Source organism: Neolamprologus brichardi, chromosome 18, assembly GCF_056152115.1.
Source record: "Neolamprologus brichardi isolate AB-2024 chromosome 18, ASM5615211v1, whole genome shotgun sequence".
Lineage (NCBI taxonomy): Eukaryota > Metazoa > Chordata > Actinopteri > Cichliformes > Cichlidae > Neolamprologus > Neolamprologus brichardi.
This window is the reverse complement of record NC_142121.1, coordinates 32,645,762-32,668,263: the sequence shown is the minus strand read 5'-3', so window position 1 is coordinate 32,668,263 and position 22,502 is coordinate 32,645,762. Positions and strand designations below refer to the sequence as shown.

Below are 22,502 nucleotides of genomic sequence, written 5' to 3'. Positions count from 1 at the left end.
AAAAAGGAGGCACAGAGGGCAGCTACTAAATACTAAACAGAATACAAGAAACCCAAACCAAGACACTAGACTATAGAATAAACTGGGGCAACAAAGAGAACTTACATCATAATACAAAAACCCTGAGACACAAGAAACTCAAAACACTGGATCAGGAGATCCAGGATCCTGACACTTAGGGCTTTGAAACACATTTAAGTAACCCATTTGTAACTAACACATTTTTGAGCGTAAAGTAAGACTTTAGTAGAAAATAATTTTGGCACAGAAGGAATTGAGGATAGCCAAGATGAGCTTGTATTGAAATGTAGATTAAATAGAGTTAATATGGCATCACACTGATTCACAGACGTTAACCCTCTGGAGCCAACGGACGCCCCAGCACGTTGCAGCCTCACTAAGTCTCCGTCTCCACTTGTGTCCAAAGTATGGAATTCAAACTATGCAGCAGCTTTTAATCCTAACAGTATGGTGCATATAAGTTCTGCACTATAAAAATAGATTGAAGCTGACAAAATAACCATGCCTATGTTGTGGACACATCTAACCGTAAATAACTCAAAAGCTTTGCAGATATTTACGTGATAAAGTTACTGTTAAACTATACAAAATTAAAAATGTTCTTTCACATTTAGTGCTTTATTTTAGATCCCCTTTACAGATATTTGGGATTGGGGGATTTGGTTCAGTTTGAGCACATATGATGACTTAGACCTCAGAGTGTTAAATTGGTGCAGTTTTGTTGATTAATGTTCAAAGTGGGTTATAGAAAGGGACTTAAAAGTACTTATACTGATTGTAAAATTGATTTGGCGGTTTTTCAGCCTTGAAAATTTCATCTTACTGTTTCCTATATGAAGGTATGACAGCTCAGAAACACTGGAAAAAACAGATAAACTAAAAAGCAACTTAAACATAAACAATTAAACATAAACAAATAAACAAAGAACAATCCAGTATCCACATCTGAACCAAAGAGTAAAACAGTGAAATGTGAATTATTAAATATTAGGTCTCTCTCCTCCAAGTCTCTGTTAGTACATGACTTAATAATTGATCAACAAATTGATTTACTCTGCCTTACAGAAACCTGGTTGCAGCAGGATGATTATGTTAGTTTAAATGAATCAACACCCCCGAGTCATTCTAACTACCAGAAATCTCGAAGCACAGGCCGAGGGGGCGGTGTGGCAGCAATTTTTCACACCAGCCTATTAATTAATGAAAGACCAAGACAGACTTTTAATTCATTTGAAAGCCTGATGCTTAGCCTTGTCCACCCCAGCTGTAAAACTCAGAAACCAGTCTTACTTGTTATCATCTATTGTCCACCTGGGCCTTACACAGAGTTTCTGTCTGATTTCTCAGACTTCATATCTAATTTAGTTCTGAGCTCAGATAAAATAATTATTGTGGGTGATTTTAACATCCATGTAGATGCTAAAAATGGCAGCCTCAACATGGCATTTAATCTGTTGTTAGACTCAATTGGTTTCTCTCAAAATGTAAAAGAACCCACCCACCACTTTAATCACACTCTAGATCTTGTTTTAACATATGGCATAGAAACTGAATATTTAACAGTAGGGGTGCAACGATACACAAAATTCACGGTTCGGTTCGGTTCGATACTTTGGTGTCACGGTTCGATATTTTTTCTATACAAAAAAAAAATGTTCATGCCTTTTTAATTTGTCATTTATTAAAATTATAAATATATATTTTAACTCAAAAGTACAGTTTTTAAATTTAATGTGGCTGAAACAACAAAGTAATAAAAAAAATAATATCTGATTGAGGAATCACTCATCTTTGGAAAAGAGAGTTTATTACAGAGAAATGGCTCTTTCCAAAATAAAAGCTATACTATACACTTCTTCTGGGGTATATTCTCAGCAGCATATTAAGCCCCAAGGGGGGTTTCTGAGCTTCCTGCTCGAAAATGTAATGCCCAAATTTAATTGATTATTTCTCTGCAATTACAAACTCTGTCCTTACAATCTTGGTATCAAAATAAAGCTAACACTTGGGAAATTTCATCAGAGGTGTAAATATTGAATCAGATATTACTGTGTCAAAGTTACTGAGACTGGAACACAGAAAAAGTAAGTAGATTTTATCCTCGCCTAATTATTTATTTTTTAATTTTTAGCATATAACCCTTTGAAAAATATGCCTCAGATCACATTTGGTTCCAGAAATCCAGTAATCAACATATAAACATCATCTGTGCAAAGATTTATGTTTCTAAAGTGAAACAGTGAAAAATTACAGCGCTGTCAATACATGAATATCCAGACGTTGTACAAAAATGTCCAATTTTGGCGCACAATTGGACACCATGCCAGTTGATTTTTTTTAGGTATTAAAGAGCAGAAATTAATAAAATTTTATTAACAGGCCTAAACATGCTTTTTTTAAAAATATATTTTTTGAAGAATTAACCACACATTTACATGGCAACGGCCCTTTTCTGCAGCGTGCATAGAGCGTTTGATTGGCCTCTGGCCCTTTAAACTCCGAGGGGCTGTAACTTTGGTTTCTTTTGGTCAATTTGCGTGATTGACACCTCTTTTTAATCGTTTGAGCCAATAGATTCACATGGCAACTACTGTTAATCACGTGGCTACCGGCGAAAATAACGGAGGAAATCGGGATGGTAAGCCAATTTCTGTCTTAGCGCATTTGCGCCACTGTGTGTTTTTGTGGTCTTCTGTTGTGGCTCATTCAGTGAATTTTGGTCTGATCGTGGTGAAACTTGGTGTGTGGAGTCAGTGATAGCTCTGGAAGCTAACCAGCCCATCTTTTGAACTCTGAAGAATTTCTAGTTCGGTTTTGTTTGTTTAGCGGACTTCTGCGCATTTACATAACTGCTCGTTTAATCACGGCTTGTTTTCGGTGTGTTTGGTGGTTGTAGAAATGGTTTATATGACATTTTAGCTGAGATTCTGAGGTTTCTGTGGATACCACACATGACTGGACTTATATTTCTCAACCCGCGTTATAACCGATTAAACGTGATCTCCTCCTTTTTGCCCCCGGTACCGGGGGCGTGGGGCTTAAGTGGTTAAACATATCAGGTCCCCATAAAGAGAATCATGTGCTAACGGCTGTCTAACTGACTCGGGTAAAGTTTGTAGCATGCATGCTTGTTGTTTTTGTCTGCCTCCACTTGTCTTTGCACTAGGATGATGTCAGAGTAAATGTGCAGTCATATTCGTTGTGTTCCCACTAGTGCTGTCAGCGTTAATCTGAAATGACATTAACACCACAACACGGCAAATCTCTGTTAACGAGCTACCGCGGATCGCCCTGTGCGTGGGGCTGGACGGCCAACACGTTAACGAGCTAACCTGCTAACACACTAGTTCCCACCAATGTAATTGAGCATTGCGTGGCACATCCAACATACTGTTTTACTTTTGTCCATGACGCGCTTACCTTCAGGGTCACACGTCACATGAAAACCAAAATAGTTCCATCTGAATGAGGGTGGGGGAGGTTCAATTTGCCATGTTGCAACGAGCTTAACTTCTGTCTCAGTGAATCTGCATTCGACTACTCCGCCTAGGCTGCACTGTCGAGCTCAGATCCACTGAGCGCTCAACACAGACAGCATCGTCAGAAGGAAAGTTGATAAAATAAATTAAAAATTTTGTATTGTTCATACATATGCATACCGAACTGAAAGCACTGTATCCAACGGTTCAATATCGATATGAGTATCGTTGCACCCCTATTTAACAGTATCCAGCGATTATTGAATTGTCCCCACCAATAATTTGATCTCTTCGAGTAAAGAAAAACTAACCCGATAGAAAGAAAAAAACGATCTGTCAGCGTCTCATTCACCCAGCGGTGCAGAAAGAGTTAAACTACGTTCTCTACTGGAGTCCTACGTCATGTGACAAATATGGCCAATGTGATTGGCTGTGCCTTTCAGGGAGCTCTGTTTTTTTTTTGGGTTTTTTTTGGTTTTTTTGCATGAACATGCTTTTTATTCTCTGGACAGATGACAACCAGACGGCTAAATAACAACAACAGGTGGTTAAAAGGTAACATTGTGTCAGCTAGCTGGCTCCTAAGCGTCACACTTTCCCTTTGATAAACAGTCCTGCCATCATATAAAAGTTAAATGGTGGACTGACAACCTACACTTACTGCAGATGAATGGTGGCCAGAGTTGATTGTCCTTCTTCAGCCACCATACCTAGGATTATGCAGTTGAGTCGTGAGTGGTAAGTGTCACTACCCGATCCGTACCGGAAACCCGATCGGTACCCCGCATGCGCGAAAGGTGTCTACTTCCGGTCGTAGCGTTTTACGATAGTTATGGGTCAGAGTATCTGTTAAAATGTTAAGAATAATAAGTATATCTTAAAATGTTTGCAATAATGAAGCATTTCAGTACAATGTAGACAAAAACGAAAAATAAAAAGATAGTTACGGATCGGGACTCCCCGATCCTTACTGCGCATGTGCAAAGTCGGACCGTACAAATAGGGTCTACCCAATCCGTACCGCGCATGTGCAGATGTTTTCTTCTTCTTCTGTTCGTTTAATGGCAGTGTACTCCCCAGTGTACGAGGATACTGCCACCTGCTGACCGAGCGAATGAACCCCATTGTAAAATGAATTGGCGTCATTACAAACGTGTGTTAAATTTGATTTAGTGATAGTCGAGTGTGTTTATGCTTGTCTGTGAGGAGAGGATTGACTGGAATAGTGATGCTATCACTGTCAATTGTCAGTAAACACTTAATCTGGCTGCTGAATCTTCACGTGACACATTGCTAAGTCAATATTATTAAGTCTGTAATTAGGTGCCATTCTTCTTATTTTACGGCGCTGTTGTTCAATCGGGGGCGCTCTCTGTTGAGGAGAAAAGCATGAATTTGTTTGTATAGGGATTATCCATTGTTTAAATGTCCCGGGCAGTCGAAAAGGAGGCAGAGCTGTTGAGAAATGCTAGGAGCTAACTGGGCGCTAACCGTATCATTCAAATATATTGAGTGTCGCAATGTTGGCAAAGAGAGGAAGTGACGTAAGATTTGCGCATGCGGGGTACCGATCGGGTTTCCGGTACGGATCGGGTAGTGACAGTAAGAAAACAGAATTCAGGTGGCTACAATCTGTGTTGTTCAGTGGTGCATTATGGGTAATCAGCCTCTCTCTTTTTTTTTTTTCTTTTTTTTTTAACTTTATTTAACAAACAATGAGTATACAACATACGAACAGATGAAGTATACAAAACAACAGAACATGAACACAAAAAGCCAGGTGTAAAAGAAAGAGGTAACAATTATAAGAATACACGCAAAAATTCACATACATATATTGTTTTGAGAGCCTTTTTGTTGGTGGAGTCTGATATTGATTGAATGTACATTTCCACATCCTTAAAAAAATGACAGAAATATGGTGTTTTGTTAGTAAACTTACATTTATGGATAAAAAATTTAGCTAAAAGTATTAACAAATTTATCATAAAAAAACATTTATCATACTTCTTGGGGAACTTAAAGAAACAGAATAAAACATTTTCCCATCGTAAAGAAAACTCCCTTAAAATATGGACAATAACAAACCTGCTAAATTCCTTCCAGAATCTCTGTGTAAAAGAACAGTACCAAAAAAGATGTGTCACAGTTTCTGGATGATCCCCACAGAATGTACAATTAGTATTTATGTCCCTTTTAAATTTTACCATGTAGTGACTGGCTGGATAACATTTATGTAGAATTTTAAATGAGACTTCTTTCACCTTATTTACAATCAAATATTTATGGGGGATCATCCAGACTGTCTTCCACTTGATATCTGGAACATATCGGTTCCAATAAGATATTATATATGGGAGAGAGACGATATCTTCTTGGAATAAACTACGTATTCTCTTATTGCTGTTACCAAGTTCCTGTGAAAAGCAGATTTTTCAGGGAGAGTGACTGAGGTAGATATTGAGCTGTCATTGTTTTTATATAACATTAAAGTCCCTGAGGGTATGGCACCAAGCACCATTGAGAATTCCTGAACACTGATTGGAAAATTATATAGTGCAATAAAGTCGTTGTAAGTAAGTAGTTGTCCCTCTTTATTAACCAGCTGAGCCACCAATAGGATCCCATTTTGGACCCAAGTTTCCAGGAAAAGTGATTTATTTTTATATAAAATATCTCTGTTGTTCCAGATAAGGTATTTGTAAGGTGAGAAGTTGTGTTTATAAATGAGGGTCCACGCTAAGAGGACCTGCTTATGGAAGGATGAAAGCTTTACAGGAAGTTTCTCAACATTGTAATTACAATTTAAAATAAAATTAAAGCCACCAAAACGAGAGAAAATATGATATGGTATAAAGTTCCAGATAGAGGTAGGGTTTTTAAGAAAATGTTTAGCCCAATTAATTTTGAAAGTTTTATTTAAAGTAGAAAAGTCTAAGACGTTAAGCCCACCTGATTCGTACTTATTCATCACAACAGTTTTTCTAATATAATGCGTACGGTTTTTCCATATAAAATCAAAGAGCATACGGTCAATATCTTTACTAATTTTCTTATCCAGATGTAAGGAGAGAGCAGCATATGTTAATCGGGATATCCCTTCAGCTTTAGTAATTAACACTCTACCTTTCAACGACAAGTCCCTTTGCAGCCACTGGTTGAACTTTTTTAGGGTTTTCTGTATAATTGGAGTGAAGTTTGAAGAGCATCTTGATTTTTGGTCTTTGGATATTAACAGTCCCAAGTATGTGACTTCTTGTTTAACAGAGATATTACAGATAGTATTTGCAGGGCAGTCTTTAATTGCTAGTAACTCACACTTTTTTAGATTTAGGCATAAACCAGAGGCCTCAGAGAAATCCCTAATCACAGTAAGAGCTGGAGGGATTTGGTTTGCATTCTTCAAGAAGAGTGTGGTGTCATCGGCTAACTGGCTGATGACACGCTCCCTATCAGCTATGGTGATTCCTTGTACAACACTGTTTGAAATATTAGTTGCAAGAATTTGTGTACAAAGTAAAAATAAATATGGTGAAATAGGACATCCTTGGCGAATACCACGTTTCAGGTCAAATCTCGGGGTGGAGCCGTTAATCATTTTAATAGAACTATTGCCATTTGTGTATAAGGTTTTGACAGCTTTACAGAAAAACTCTCCAAAGCCAAATTTTTCCAAAGAGTGGAAAATAAATTGATGTTCAATTGTATCAAAAGCCTTATAAAAATCCAGGAAGAGAATGAAGCTATTGTCAGGTACCAAATCAGAGTAATCAAGTAAATCCAAAACCAGTCTAATGTTATTAGAAATGTGTCTGTTTCTCATAAAGCCTGATTGTGTCTCATCAATAACTGTTTCCAAGACCTCTTTAATTCTGTTAGCAAGTATTATAGCCATAATCTTATAGTCATTATTGAGCAGGGAGATGGGTCTCCAATTATCAATAAAGAGTAAGTCTTTGTTTGGTTTTGGAATAAGTGTTATGAGACCTTGAGTAAGAGAAGGAGGGAGGGTGTTATTCTCTATACTTTCTGTAAAAACCTGCAGTAAAAACGGAGCCAGGAGATTAGAAAATGATTTATAAAACTCTGCAGTCAAACCATCTGTGCCGGGAGATTTATTGGCCTTAAGTGCAGAAATGGAATTACAAACTTCCTCCACAGTCAGAGGGCTGTCACAATAACTTCTATCTTCCACAACAATAGTTTTTAGGTTTTTAATATTATTAAAAAATCCTGTTGAGACATCCTCATTATATTTTGAGTTGTATAGTTTAGTATAGAATTCGGCACAGAAATGTGAAATTTCTCTAGGATTGTCAGAGACAATGCCATTAATATTTAGTTGATGAATAGAGTTTGTTTTCGATCTGTATTTTTCAAGCCTGAAAAAGTAAGCAGAATTTTGTTCGCCCTCCTCCAGCCACCTCTTCCTGGATCTTATGAAAGCACCCTCAGCCTTGCGTCAATATAAACCGTCCAATTTATTTTGAAGTTCTAGTAAACTTAATTTATCTTCGTCTGAGATTTCTTCTGGGGACTTCTGGTAATAAGAGGCAATTCTGTTTATTACTTCTTGTTCTTCAGCTTTCCTTAATTTAGCAATTTGACTCCCATATCTTCTCAAGAATTTGCATGCTTCAAATTTAAAAAGTTCCCAATTGGTACAAAAGGACTTCTCTCTGTTAGCTTTGTTCCAATAATAAACAATTAATTTATTAATCTGCATGTTAACTATTTTATCTTTTAGTAAAGAATTATTTAACTTCCAATAAGAGAATTTATGAGGTATATTATCCAATGTAAACATTTGGACGTTAATGTGAATTGCTCTATGATCAGTGAGAGGGGTGGCAAGTATATTAACGGTAATATTATCTTTATCAATACAGTCAGAAACAAGCCAAAAGTCAATACGTGATTGCCTGGATCCTGTCTTATTGCTCCAAGTAAAGAGTCTATCATCTGCAAATTTTTCTCTCCAAATATCCACAAGATTAAATTTTCCCATAAAATTTTTTAAGTTTGCACTGTATGAAGACTGCTGCCCTGGAGGCCACCTATCAACCATATTATCTAAAGCGATGTTAAAGTCTCCACCAATTAACAGGACTGAATTTGGGTATTTGGAGAGCCAGAAATTAATTCTTTCTTCTAAGGAGTCAAGTAATTTATCATTTTCAGTTTTATTATTGTAACCATATATATTTACTGCAATGAAAGTACTGTTATTGTGTCTGATTATTGAGCAGAGGTAGTGTCCTAAGGTGTCACAGTCAGAGTGTAACACATCTCCAGAAAAATAATTTTTAAGCGTGGCAACTCCAGCAGAACGCTCAGAGCCATGGGACAACCAGATTTCATTACCCCATTGTGATTTCCAAAAAATTGTATCAGCAGGTGTGGAATGACTCTCTTGGAAAAAGCAAAAATCTGTTTTAAATTGTTTGGCAAACAAAAACAGAGCTTTGCGTTTACAGGTTTGTCTTAAACCCCTGGTATTAAGAGAAACAAATGAAAAAGACAAAGTTATTAGAAAAAAGAAAGAGAAAATGTAAGTTCTAAACTTCTACAGCTAAGAATAGATCTATAGGATAAGGGGACCGGGTGCTGCACAATTTAGGTAGTAGAACAGTAAAAACCCTGAGTGACTAAGCTTATAAAAATACAGTATTTAACTATCTATTATGGTTTAAATATAGCTTTTTATAGATAAACACACTCTTCAACACAAAATAAAACTTTAACCTGAGGGTGAAAATATCAAGTTCACCGTGTAAACAAGCTTACAGAAAAGTCATTTCGGAGACTGAATAAGCGTCTCTATGAAGGAGGGAAAACTTCTGATCCACAGATGAATCCTCGGCCTCCCACGAAATAAGCCGGCTTACCCTCCTTACGGGCTTTGTCTATCATCGGCCACAGTTTGTCACGACGTTCTCTGTCCTCCCTGGACAAATCTTCAGCGAACCTCAAATGATTGTCCTGCAGGTAGGAGGATGTTTTGGCTGCTTTCCATACAGCATCTCTGTAGATTCGGGAGGTGAACTGCACGATGATGCCTCTAGGTTTGGTGCTACCTTGTCGCTTGGCTTCGAGTCGGTGTACGGTGTCGATGACGTCAGGCAGCCTATGATTTTGTTCTGGCAGAACAGACTGGCATATCACAGTCACCTTTCCCCTTACGTCTTCTTTCTCAGCCTCCTTGACTCCATGCAGTCTTAGATTCCACCTCCTGGAATATCTTTCCAACTCAGATATTCTCTGTTGGCAGTTGTCCACTCGACCTTCCTCTTTAGTTACTTTTTTTTCCAAGTCGCAAACTTTCCCCTTCATATCTTTCATTTCCGCGCACACAAAATCAATCGTCTTTTTGAGACCCTCAATCTGGAGCGTATTTTCTTTCACCATGTTCGAGTTCTCTCTCACCATGCTCTCAATGTTATCAGACCTGGTGTTTATTAGTGCCGACAGACGAGAAATTATCTGATTTACATCAGCTGGGTCAGAGTTGCTGCGTTCGTACATCACCTTCTTCGGAGCTGGCGACTTGAGAGGTGTCAGGGAGCTCTGTTTAGTTTTAGCAGCGGCAAGCCTACGCTGCCAGGAGGACAGGAGGACGGCAGCAAAAAGGAAGAACCTGGATATAAGAAAGTCATTTTCAAAGAAACCTGTAAGTCACTTAAAGCCAAGTTCACTCATAAAATGTGTCCGTCATAATAACGTTACAGGCTATGCTAGGCTTTGGCCCACATCAGTCTAAAATTGTATGTACCCATGAATAACGTGTTTTGGAAACGAACTGCACAACATGCAGCACTATTAGTTATCTCAGTCTCCCACAGTAGCATTTCTAATTTTGATTGAAACTGTCAGAGAAAACGGCAGCCTCGAGTAAGCCCGGATATTAGTTTACAGAGGCTGTTAAAATTATATGTCTAACGTTAAATGTTGGTGACACAATAATTTCATCCTAATGGTACTGACATACTCATAGGGTTAATTTTTGAGACAAAATATCATGAGGTAGTCATGATTTTGCAAATATTCCAACCAACAATGGTGATACAAGATCACAGGTGAAATTGGATGATGACTTGTTGGTTCATTACTGTATTTGAAGCACATGTGTGACTGCATGTATTTGGAATGTCTCACTGTTATTTATCAGGTGACAGAGGCAGCTCTGCCATGTTGTAGCTCAGACAGAGGTGAAGATGCAAGGTCACAGGTGACTGACTGATAATTTGGTGCTATAGATTAACTAATATTTATTATCATGACAATTGTTAGGCTGCTGATGTAAATTGATTCATTAGTGTATATTTGACAAAGAATCTGAATTGACACGTCTCACTTTTTATATGGCACGAATCAATGTGTTATTTTATCAGGTGGCAATATGTCCTAGTGCAGTCAGAGGGGAAGAGCCAGGGCCAAAGGTGAGGCACATCAAGCACAGAATAATAATAATTGTAATCTGAGGATAAAACACATGTACTGAGGCTAAAAGAAGCGTCAGTGCTCTCAGAAGACTAAAAAGATGGGTAAGGTTAACAGTGACTCGGATGAGATTAAACAATGCTGCTGTGTGCCATGTCCACCAGGAGAGACTGGACAGTATAGATGTAAAACCAATATGCCAGCAGTTTATCTCAGTTAACGAGAGGAGCAGGCATGTGTTTGGCTCCTTCACATAGTGGACATTGAGTTGTTGTGTGGGGCACCAGTAGTCCATGTCTGTTGCTGTAACAGTAGTTCATGTTTAGAATAGAAAAATCCCAGCTCACTGATTTGATCGGGGGAACAGTGTGCCTAAAATGTTGCATAATTTTGCTGAGAGATCTTTTACTTTGTGGTAATCTTAGATGAGTAGTTTTATGGACAAAACCCACCAGGTCATTCAGTGTTCCCTTAGTGCTAATGTATATAAGAGATGTTGGTGTACTATAACTGAAGTAATGTTGTTAAGTCCTTAAAGTCATATTCTTTTATTGTCATGACTGTATTTGAAGCTATTTTTATGTTTGTATGATACCTGATTTATATGAAATATGGCTGAAGTAAACTAAACTCTAAAATACTTAGTCATTTGTTTAATAGTAATTTAACATTATATAATTCAAATGTAAAACTATGAATTGTAATTTTAAATGGTTTAAAAGCATGTAGAATAGCATATGCAGGGAAGTATATTTCTCCTTTTTTATCAAGAAGCAAAGACAAAAAGGGGAAAAAAAGAAACAGGGCAGGGTTCGGTGGTTGAATCATCCATCCCCACCAATGCCAAAACCAAATCTACGCCCTTGATCCACCCACTGTTATCATCTTCAATGCTCTGTACCAACATAGAGCAGAGCAGGTATCTGAACGCTACTCCAACAGAGGTCGATTATCTTGTTAATAACTTTACCTCCTCACTACGTACGACTCTGGATACTGTAGCTCCTGTGAAAACTAAGGTCTCTAATCAGAAGTACCTGACTCCGTGGTATAATTCTCAAACACGTACCCTAAAGCAGTTGACTTGTAATCTGGAGAGGAAATGGTGTGTCACAAATTTAGAGGATCATCATTTAGCCTGGAGAAATAGTTTGTTGCTTTATAAGAAAGCCCTCCGCAAAGCCAGAACATCTTACTATTCGTCACTGATTGAAGAAAATAAGAACAACCCCAGGTTTCTCTTCAGCACTGTAGCCAGGCTGACAAAAAGTCAGAGCTCTACTGAGCCAACCATCCCTTTAACATTAACTAGTAATGACTTCATGAACTTCTTCACAAATAAAATTTTTATCATTAGAGAAAAAATTACCAATAATCATCCCACAGATGTAATATTATCTACAGCTACTCTTAGTACCATTGATATTAAGTTAGACTCTTTTTCTCCAATTGATCTTTCTGAGTTAACTTCAATAATTACTTCCTCCAAACCATCAACGTGTCTTTTAGACCCCATTCCTACAAAACTGCTCAAAGAAGTCCTGCCATTGATTAATTCTTCGATCTTAAATATGATCAACCTATCTCTAATAATCGGCTATGTACCACAGGCCTTCAAGGTGGCTGTAGTTAAACCTTTACTCAAAAAGCCATCTCTAGACCCAGCAGTCTTAGCTAATTATAGGCCAATCTCCAACCTTCCTTTCATATCAAACATCCTTGAAAGAGTAGTTGTCAAACAGCTAACAGATCATCTGCAGAGGAATGGTTTATTTGAAGAGTTTCAGTCAGGTTTCAGAGTTCATCACAGCACAGAAACAGCTTTAGTGAAGGTTACAAATGATCTTCTTATGGCCTCTGACAGTGGACTCATCTCTGTGCTTGTCCTGCTACACCTTAGTGCAGCATTCGATACTGTTGACCATAATATCCTATTAGAGCGATTAGAACATGCTGTAGGTATTACAGGTACTGCACTGCAGTGGTTTGTATCATATCTATCAAACAGAATCCAATTTGTTCATGAATGGAGAGTCATCTTCACACACTGAGGTTAATTATGGAGTTCCACAGGGTTCAGTGCTAGGACCAATTCTGTTTACATTATACATGCTTCCCTTAGGCAGCATCATTAGAAGACATAGCATACATTTTCACTGCTATGCAGATGACACCCAACCCATTCATTAGCAGTGACTCTTACGTCTTTAGGGAACAAGTGGCGAAAAACCATGTGAGTAAAATGGACCCACTGATTAAACAGAGTCACCCAGGCTATTGCCTGTATTGGTTAGTTTGTCACGCGTCTGTATGTTTCGACATTTCTTCCAACTGTACTGCATTTACTGAGCACATGCAAATGTATTTAAACATTATACACCAATCATCCACGACAATAAGACCACCTGCAAATGTTGTGTGAGCCTTCTTGTTCTGCAATAACAGCTCTGGCACCTTGACACAAAACATCTGGGGATATTGTCCACAGAACATCTGCCACACAAACATCTTTAAACACCTTATGTGTACACAATTTTAAATGCATGTGTTTATCACATACGTGGAGTACATCATGTTATAAAGATTTATTTGCCTCTTACAAGACTGCTGTTATGTTCTGCTTTCAGATCCCGAGTTCAAAGGGCTTGGGGAACTGCCAACTCTACCATGTGAGTATTAAACTTGTGTGTGATCATGATACAACATAATATTAGACACAAAGCAGAAAGTCAGTGTAGTGCTTGATTAAATTGATATGTGTTAACATCAAAGTAGGAAACGAGTTGTTAAATCAAATTTGCATACTGCAGGAAAGATTTCATGTTGCTGGAAAACTGCAGTACATTACATGTGTCATGTTTTAATAACTGAGACGTTTGTACATGGTGACTTTGTTACACATTAGTCTGAGCTCACAGTACATAAATCTGTGAGCTAGAGGTTAGCAAGTATGATTATAATGTTATATGGAGACAAAATCCTAAGTTAGCATTACTGCAGTGTTACTAGTGATTACTGGAAACTGGAATGTGCATACAGTAATGGAGGTTTTTAACTGCTAGTTTTAACCTTTCCAAATTAATGTATCAGTTTCCCAATCTGCCATGAGAACCAATGTTGGAGTTTTAAAAAAACTAAAAATGTAATGAGGTGTATTTAAATTTTTGACTTAGGTACATCTCCACACATACATGTTATTTTCCTCAGAATTTTGTTAATAACAGTACTAGAAAACCCTTCATACTCGATGCTACAAGATGTGAAAATTTAAATAGAGTCTAAAATTTGAATTTGGAAAACTTAATTTGTGACATCACAACCAGTTTTGAACCGTTTCTGTCAAAGGGGAAACACATAGTGACATGGTGACACATAGTTAGCCTATGTAAAATAAAAATGTTTGCACATTTATCTATTCAAAGATATCTTGTCTTTAACACTCTGAGAGGTAATAAGATGATGAGATAAAGTGCTGTTTAACATTTTCACATTGCCAAGGGCAAGCCCAACTCCACAAAGGATGGGATGCTATGTAAAATGTCAATAAAAACATAATTCTTGCTTTTGGAGATCTCACAAACCTTTTACGTTATGAAACATATGTATTTGAAATTGATGGCAACAGCATATCTGAAAAAATACAAGGTCTAGAAAAGTAAGTGGTGGTAAAAAGAAACCTTTTACAGCTAATTGGGTGAATCAAAATATTCAGAGAATCTGGAAGAATCTCTGTGCACAAGGGGACAAGGCTGGAAATTGTGGAAAAAAAAAAAAAAAAAAAAAAAAAAGCATGATTCTGTCATGGAAATCAGTGCCCAGTCTCAGGAACACTTCCCGAAGTCATTGTCCATGAACACAGTTCACTGTGCCGTCCATGAACACGGGTTAGAGCTATAGGATACAAAGAAGAAGCCATATGATCCAGAAACACTGCCATTTTCTCTGGGCTTGCACATCTACTAGAAAGGCATCATCAGTGTTGAAAAGTGTGTTTTCAGGGGAAAAGACACCATTTTACCAAGGCAATACCAAACCTACTGCATCTATTAGAACAGCATAACTTTGCTGGACTGAACTGGCCTGCCTATAGTCCAGACTTTACACCAGTTGGAAACATTTTGCACATCATAGAATGAAAAATACAAAAAAGAAGGCCCTGCACTGTAGTACATCTAGAATCCTATATCAGACAAGAATGAGGCAACATTCTGGTTTCCTCAGTTTCCAACGTTAACAGACTGTTGTTAAAAGAAGAGTGGACACTACACAACAGTAAACATGGCATGGCCCAACTTTTTCAGACATGTGGCTGGCATTAAAATTCAAAATGATCTTTTTTCTTAAATTGTATTTTCTCAGTTTAAGCATTTGATTTATAGTTTATGAGGCTTGCAGACCACTGGATTCCATTTTATTTTACATTTTACGCAGCATTTGAGGTTGCATAAATCTTCATATGAAGCGTCAAGTACTACAGAAAACTTGTCTCTACAACTGAAACAGGCCTCATTCTTACAACAGCATTGCTAAAACTGCTGCTCTCCACAGTTTGTGAGTTTGAGATGAATGGTCCAGAAGGCTACGTAGATTCAACGCAGATAGCTAAGGAAGGCCGGGCGCAGCAGACTGAAGCCGTGGACTGCAGATGGTACATCAGGGCTCCACCGAGAGCCAAGGTCTGCATACTGTGTGCCATTTCTTTCTTTCTTATTTAAACAATCTCTGCTACTCACAGATGGAATTTGACTCTACTACAAACTTCAGATACCTGGAATTGATTGATTGTCTGCTTGTTGAGACATTAGGCCGGTGTTCTACCTGTAACATAATGTGAACATCACATTTTTACAGTATTCTGCTCAGCAATGACTGATGTGAAACTGCTGTAGCAGTTCTCATTTAATGATGTTGAAGTTGGTTGTTTTCAGACAAACACTGCAGAATTTTTTAAAACCATCTTCAAAACATCCAAAGATGTCAGCCTTTTAGAGCTCAATAAATGACTGCAGGTCAACAAAATCTTGCCAGTTAAATAGTATTGCTGTTAGTATTTACACATCTACTTTTCTTTTGTCACTGTTGGATATTTGAGCCATTTCAACGAGGAATTTTTATGTGATAAATAGAGAAGGTCTTCAAGTCATGAAAAAAATGAAAGGAGAAAAACATAAAGATGTTCCAGTGTTATTAAACTCTGGTCCATTCACAGCACTCTTTCTTCTCATCCTTTTGTCTCCTCACAGATCTACATGCGTTTTCTTGAGTATGAGATGCATAACTCCAATGAGTGTAAGCGTAACTTTGTTGGCATCTATGACGGCAGCAGTTCCGTTGAGCACTTAAAGAATAAGTTCTGCTCCACTGTGGCCAACGATGTCATGCTGGTTACCTCTGTGGGGGTGGTGAGACTGTGGGCAGACGAGGGCAGCAGGAAGAGCAGATTCAAAATCCTCTTTACAACCTTCCATGAACGTGAGTAAATCTGTCTGCCTGAGATTTGTTTAAAGATCAAGATTTATTGGAAAATGTTAAATAATGAGTAGAATTTAGATAACAAGTGTTCAGGGGATTGCAACAGTTTATGAAGTATATACATCTATACATCATCTGCCAGTGAGCAAGCACTTGGTAACAGTGGAAAGGAAAAACTCCTGTTTAACAGGAAGAAACCTCTGGCAGAATGAGGCTCAGGGAGGAGCAGCTAGCAGAAGGCTATCTGTGTTGGCTGTTGGCTTCTAGGGAAAGGAGTGGTGCTGTTCCTTAGCAAGCCCATAGCTAATGTTGCCTGTTTAGGCAGAAATGGAGCCAAAAGTGAGTATAGTTAAAGTCTGACTTTGAAATAGAACATATTGCTACAGCCGTATCTTTCCTGCCTGTCTCGTTTCAGCTCCGTGTGAGAGAGACACTTTCTTTTGCCATAGCAACATGTGCATAAATCACACTCTGGTGTGCAATGGCATCCAGAACTGTGTTTACCCATGGGATGAGAATCACTGCAAAGGTATGTTGAAATTCCAACCACCAGCCACATGCTGTTTTCACAAAACATGCCTGTGATTTCTGTCTGTATCATCCCCTCAACCAGAGACGAGGAAACCGAGCATCCTGGATACGCTAGATAACACTAACCTCACTATCATTGGAGTAACCTGTGGTCTGGTCGTCATCCTGCTCATCATCTCTGTCATCATCCAGGTCAAACAGCCTCGCAAGAAATACATCATCCGCAGGTAAAGTCTCGGTAAATTGTTATTTAGTAGTATTGTCAAAAAGAGAACAAGGGGAATGAAAGACTTTAGTGGTTAAATAAACCAAAACTTTCAGAACTATATAACTTTGTAGACATCAAGGCTCTGTTCACGTACGCGGATATTTTTTGGTAATAGTAGCTTTCTCTGTACTTTTTGACCTCCACATATCCAAAACTTCCTTTCAGAGTGAACATTTCAGAAGTATTTACACATGAAACAAAGATTTTGTCTTGGTAGATGTGTGATGTGTTTTTATATGAACAGATTTTTAAATAATAAACAGAACACCTGTGTACATCAGAATATAGCCCAAAATCGCAAGTGTACAGTTCCTAATAAATGCTGATGCTGCTTCATGTGTGCTTTGCTGGGACTTAGATATACCTTTAACTATCGATATGATCAATTTGTAGATTTTGATCTATCTTTACTCAGTAGCCAAAATCGCTTGATTTGAGCAGTGTTTAAAACTGCACATTTACATAGTTGTAAAAGAGTAAAGGGCACGACTTTCAAAATTCTGTTACAGGTCAGACATTTTAACCCTCACATTAATATCAATAACAGGGGCTTTTAAATGTAAACATAAAAATGAAGATTGTAAATGACTGAAAAGGTAAGGCAATACTTTATCTCTGAGGAATTGTGGACTTTTTTGTCAATCACAGTACTTTAGAGGTCGCGTCCAAATGTCCAAAAGAAGACTCCCCCACTCTTTTCCATGTGTTGTGACCATCTTGCATCCTTAGTTAAGGGTGTAGAATGATGAAGTCGCGCCAGATAGGAAATAAAAACTGCCAGTTATTCATACTTAAACCTTCTGGTTACTGTTCAAATGTACATGTAACGTGCATATGTATTTGCAAATGTTACACTCAATTTACGTGCTAGGCGTACGTTCACGAACCTGTGTTCTGCCAGAAAGTGATTTCTGATGTTTCTATATGTTTTTTACAAATAACACCTTTGCCTATATTCTTAAATAAACTGTAGTCAGCTGGATTCCCACAGAGGTTATAAAATGAAGGAATAACCTGCTTTGTCTCTATGACTCTGTGTTATTGTACCTACATTATAATCAATTCAGTGCTTTATGGAAACTTAATATATTTTAATAGAACTCTAATGTTACATTTGTTGCAATTTCTGCTGCAATCTTGGCCATATCTCTGTTGAAAAAGTCATTTTTATTGTCAGTGACAATTTTACGTGGATAAATAACAGATTGCAGCACCTACCTTGTAACAGCAATTGTAACAGCAGTTTGTGACTTGATATCATTCATAAGAGATACATTTGACAGATTATAGGTTTCATTAAGTTCTAATAAACATATATAGATATGCTACGATCGTTACAGTATGATGATAATGATGATGTCCGTGAAAGAATTTGTCTGGTTTTCAATTTATTTGCTTTTTGACTGCAGTTTAGAAATGTGCATATGTATAAATGCTTGAATTTCAGACCTTTAGTTTCAAATTGCACATGAGCAGCCAGGCATGTTGGAAAACCACGTGCTGGCATTTTGTTCTTTCTACTTTTATCTTACAATTTATTCACATTAATGGGAATTTATACACATTTATCATTGCCATTGTAGCTACATTCAAAGTTTCTGTTGCACATTCCTAAACATTTATTGTATCTGTACTCTGGAACTGTAGGTCTGGATGTCTGTGCATGTACTCTCTTTCCCTCTTTGGATCCACAGAGATGATTTTGATCCTGCCCTCCTCCACCCCGGTTTTGAGCCTCCTCACTATGAACTCTGTACTCTGCGTCGTGCCCCCTCTGGTGAACTGACCGATCCTGCCCTGGCCGAGGACTTTGACAAGTTCCACAAGCTGAGACGCTCCGAAAGCAAATGCATCCGCGACCACCACTGTGGCTCTCACCAGGGCAGTGTCCACGGTAGCCGCAGCAACTTGAGCGTGAGGGACGCCACCATTGTACCTGATGGGGGGGCTCTTGTGCCCCAGTTGCAGCCAGTGATGGTGAACCAGCAGTCGCCCCGACTCTCTCACCACAACACGCCGACGAGTCGACGGAACATTGTGGTGATGAAGCACAGCTACTCACAGGACGCTGCAGGAGGGTACAGGGCAGAGGAGGAGGAGGATTTAATGATGGATGATGGTCCCACCACCAGTCAGCACCACATGTACCATCATCCAATCCACCACGGCCCATCAGGGCTTGACCACACGGTCCATCGTACACTGTCTAATGACTTCTAATTAAAAGAACAACAAAAGGTCCCAAATGAAATTGCAGTAAAAATTAATATTGCAAATAGAGGTGGCCAATTTTGTTGTTTTTTTAAAAAAAAGGTTTTTACCTAATATGGTCAGTAGAGTTCCTTTTTCTCAGACATTCCAAGTAATTTCCAAGAATGCAATCCAAAAGTCTTTTTAATAGTAATTCCCAAAAACACTCTGTCAATGAGACACTGCTCTGTCAATGTAATTCATGAGAGATGGTTCCAAGGACGAGTAGGCCTATTTTGCTGGATCACAGTTCCATTTTTTCCTTTTTAGGTTCCTTGTTTGTTTAATGTTTCCACTCTAGGCTAGAATATGTCACATAGATCAAATCATATTTAAAATAATATTATTCATTAATTATTTTGATGTTTGAAGTGTTTCCTATATGGATGAACATGCCTACAATACCAAAGCAAGAAAAATGCAATTATAAGTGTTATTTATCATCCGATTTACATGTATGTCAGGTCATATTGAGGCTGATTTATTTCATGTTTATTTACTGAATTATTAAATATTTACCCTCTGCTTGAATTTGACCATGGCACAGCATATTAATGTGTGTGTGTGTGTGTGTGTGTGTGTGTGTGTGTGTGTGTGTGTGTGTGTGTGTGTGTGTGTGTGTGTGTGTGTAAAAAAGCCAGTTCATCACAAATGAAAAACATTAAATGTGTATTTGAATAAAAGGTTTAGCCACCAGAACATTATTCACAGAATTCTGGCATTTCACACAAAGTTTATCAGTGATTTTCATAAAATATCTCACGAAATAGGTTCAAGGTTCAAGGTTCTTTATTTGTCACATGCATAGTTATACACGTATAACACACACTAAAATGTAAACATTCATAATCTAGTTACTTTTAAGTTTGATATATATATATATATATATATATATATATATATATATATATATATATATATATATATATATATTATTTATTTATTTATTTATTTATTTATTTATTTATTTATTTATTTTTAACCACGCTCGAAACATAATGAAAGCTAGCTTGAATGGGAACGAAAGCATGGAGGAACGGTTTGTAGTTCCTCTTTGTTATCCACTCGGGCCGATTATAGCCTTGCACAGGTCGTGTATTACAATGCTTACATGTTACAATAACATATAAATAGCAGGACTTTGAACTACGATAATCTATTTTTTCGTAACTAAGGACAACATAGACTTGCAATTTGTTCGAACAATATTTAATTTCATTTATGAAAACTTGAGGTCGAATAAGTAAGAGCTTGCTAGCTGAAACACAGTCCCCGCTGTCATTCATGGAGTTCAGCGAACGATTGCATACGTTGCGTTAAACTAGCGTCATGTCACAAGAGGAGCTCCTGCTGGACTCGGGACAGCCTAATGAGAATAACAGGGACAGAAAGAGCAGGAGCCGCATTGGGCTCGTCGTAACAGGTTTAGTGGGAGGGTCGCTGGTTGCTCTGTACGCAGTGGCTGCTCCGTTTGTAGCCCCTGCCCTGAGGAAAGTCTGCCTCCCGTTTGTCCCGGCCACCACGACTCAGGTGGAAAACGTCCTCAAGGCGTTAAGGGCAAGGTCGGGAACCCTGGTGGACATAGGGAGCGGAGATGGAAGGATAGTAAGTACTGTTCTGCCCTCTGAGCCCCCTCTGGAACTATAAAGTTATAGTTGCAAGAAAAATAAAAAGGTATTGAAAGCCTTTAGAGAAACCATGATTTTATGCAAGGCGCAGTTAAAGATTAACAAAATATAATCAAACTTTTTTTAAAAAAAGCTCGTAAATCATGTCTTAGTGATCGCAAAAGGCTTCTTTATCACCTACAAGCTCCAGCAGCTGTGTCCCGTAGCTGTTCAGGAGAACAGGGGACCAGTTCCGCCCTACAGACTGTTTAGTTTATGAGTATCTGGGATGTCATGTGGCTGAACAACTGTTATGTTGTTGGTTTACTTTTGTGCTTTGGATCGTGTCTTACACCTTTTGCCATCCTCTCCTAAGCTTCTGGTCAGGTCATAACTGTTGTTCTGATATCGTCTGTTCTTTATACAGTTTTGAAATAGTCCTGGTCTTATGACAGCTGGGCTAGGCTTAAAAAAATCCAGGGCTAGTGCAGTGTTAGGCTTGAAGATTACCACGCATGAAGGCCAGAGGGTTAAAAAAAATTGAAACTGTCTTTGCAAACAGCTTTAAAGGGTGAAAATTTAATTTCAGTAGCAACCAATCTAACATGATTTACAAACGTGTGTGTGTGTGTGTGTGTGTACTATACTGTTTCCCCTTGCTTCTTGCAGGTGATTGCAGCAGCCAAACATGGTTTTCATGCGTCAGGGTTTGAGCTGAACCCCTGGTTGGTGTGGTACTCTCGCTACAGGGCCTGGAGGGAGGGAGTCTACCGCTCCACCTCATTTCACATCTCAGACTTGTGGAAGGTCAGTGGTTTCTGAAAACAAACCTTTGTTTTACAGACATCTGCTGTGATGAAGTTAGTCATTTAGCATGTTACTTCCTTTTTCCTTTCTTAGGTCAGCTTTGCTCAATACTCCAATGTTGTCATTTTTGGAGTCCCTCAGATGGTGAGTACCTCTGTGTCTCACCAAAATGCAGAAACTTGATGAGTTCAAATCATCATGCTAATCATGTTTGTTTGCTGCTTTTATCTTCAGATGGAGAAGCTTGAGCTGAAATTGGCAAGCGAGCTGCCTAGATCAGCCAAGGTGGTGGCCTGTCGCTTCCCCTTCCCTACGTGGATTCCTGAAAGTACCGCGGGGGAGGGCATAGACACTGTATGGGTGTATGATGCAAAGACATTTAAATCACACCTGTAACATAAGAAAATCAAGTCTAGAACACCATTCTACTCTCAGATTATTTTAAAAACTTTTGTAAAAATTTTGATAAAACTAACTGTAACTGGAAATAGTTACATATATTTCTTAACATTTAAAACTACAAAAACAGGAAAAAAGGAAACGATCAGTGCTGTACATTTGAAATGTGTGACCATGTGAAATGACCATGACAATAAAAAATGATGATTGAGAATAAGTATTACTGTT

The 22,502-nt window shown here is 38.2% G+C and overlaps 2 protein-coding genes across 2 annotated transcripts; both read left to right on the top strand.

The window, feature by feature from the left end:
- Positions 1-13,448: 13,448 nt before the first annotated feature.
- LOC102783919 (neuropilin and tolloid-like protein 1) lies at positions 13,449-19,992 on the top strand. The gene is made up of 6 exons (XM_035912972.2): positions 13,449-13,609; positions 15,489-15,616; positions 16,184-16,412; positions 16,828-16,941; positions 17,026-17,170; positions 18,906-19,992. The coding sequence occupies exons 2-6, from the start codon at positions 15,503-15,505 to the stop codon at positions 19,429-19,431; spliced, it is 1,128 nt and encodes a 375-aa protein (XP_035768865.1). The 5' UTR covers positions 13,449-13,609; positions 15,489-15,502; the 3' UTR covers positions 19,432-19,992.
- A 526-nt stretch (positions 19,993-20,518) lies between these two features.
- Positions 20,519-22,491, top strand: atpsckmt (fATP synthase c subunit lysine N-methyltransferase). The gene is made up of 4 exons (XM_006802765.3): positions 20,519-21,066; positions 21,738-21,875; positions 21,969-22,019; positions 22,110-22,491. Exons 1-4 carry the CDS (start codon positions 20,791-20,793, stop codon positions 22,269-22,271), a joined length of 627 nt encoding a protein of 208 aa, XP_006802828.1. The 5' UTR covers positions 20,519-20,790; the 3' UTR covers positions 22,272-22,491.
- Positions 22,492-22,502: the final 11 nt, after the last annotated feature.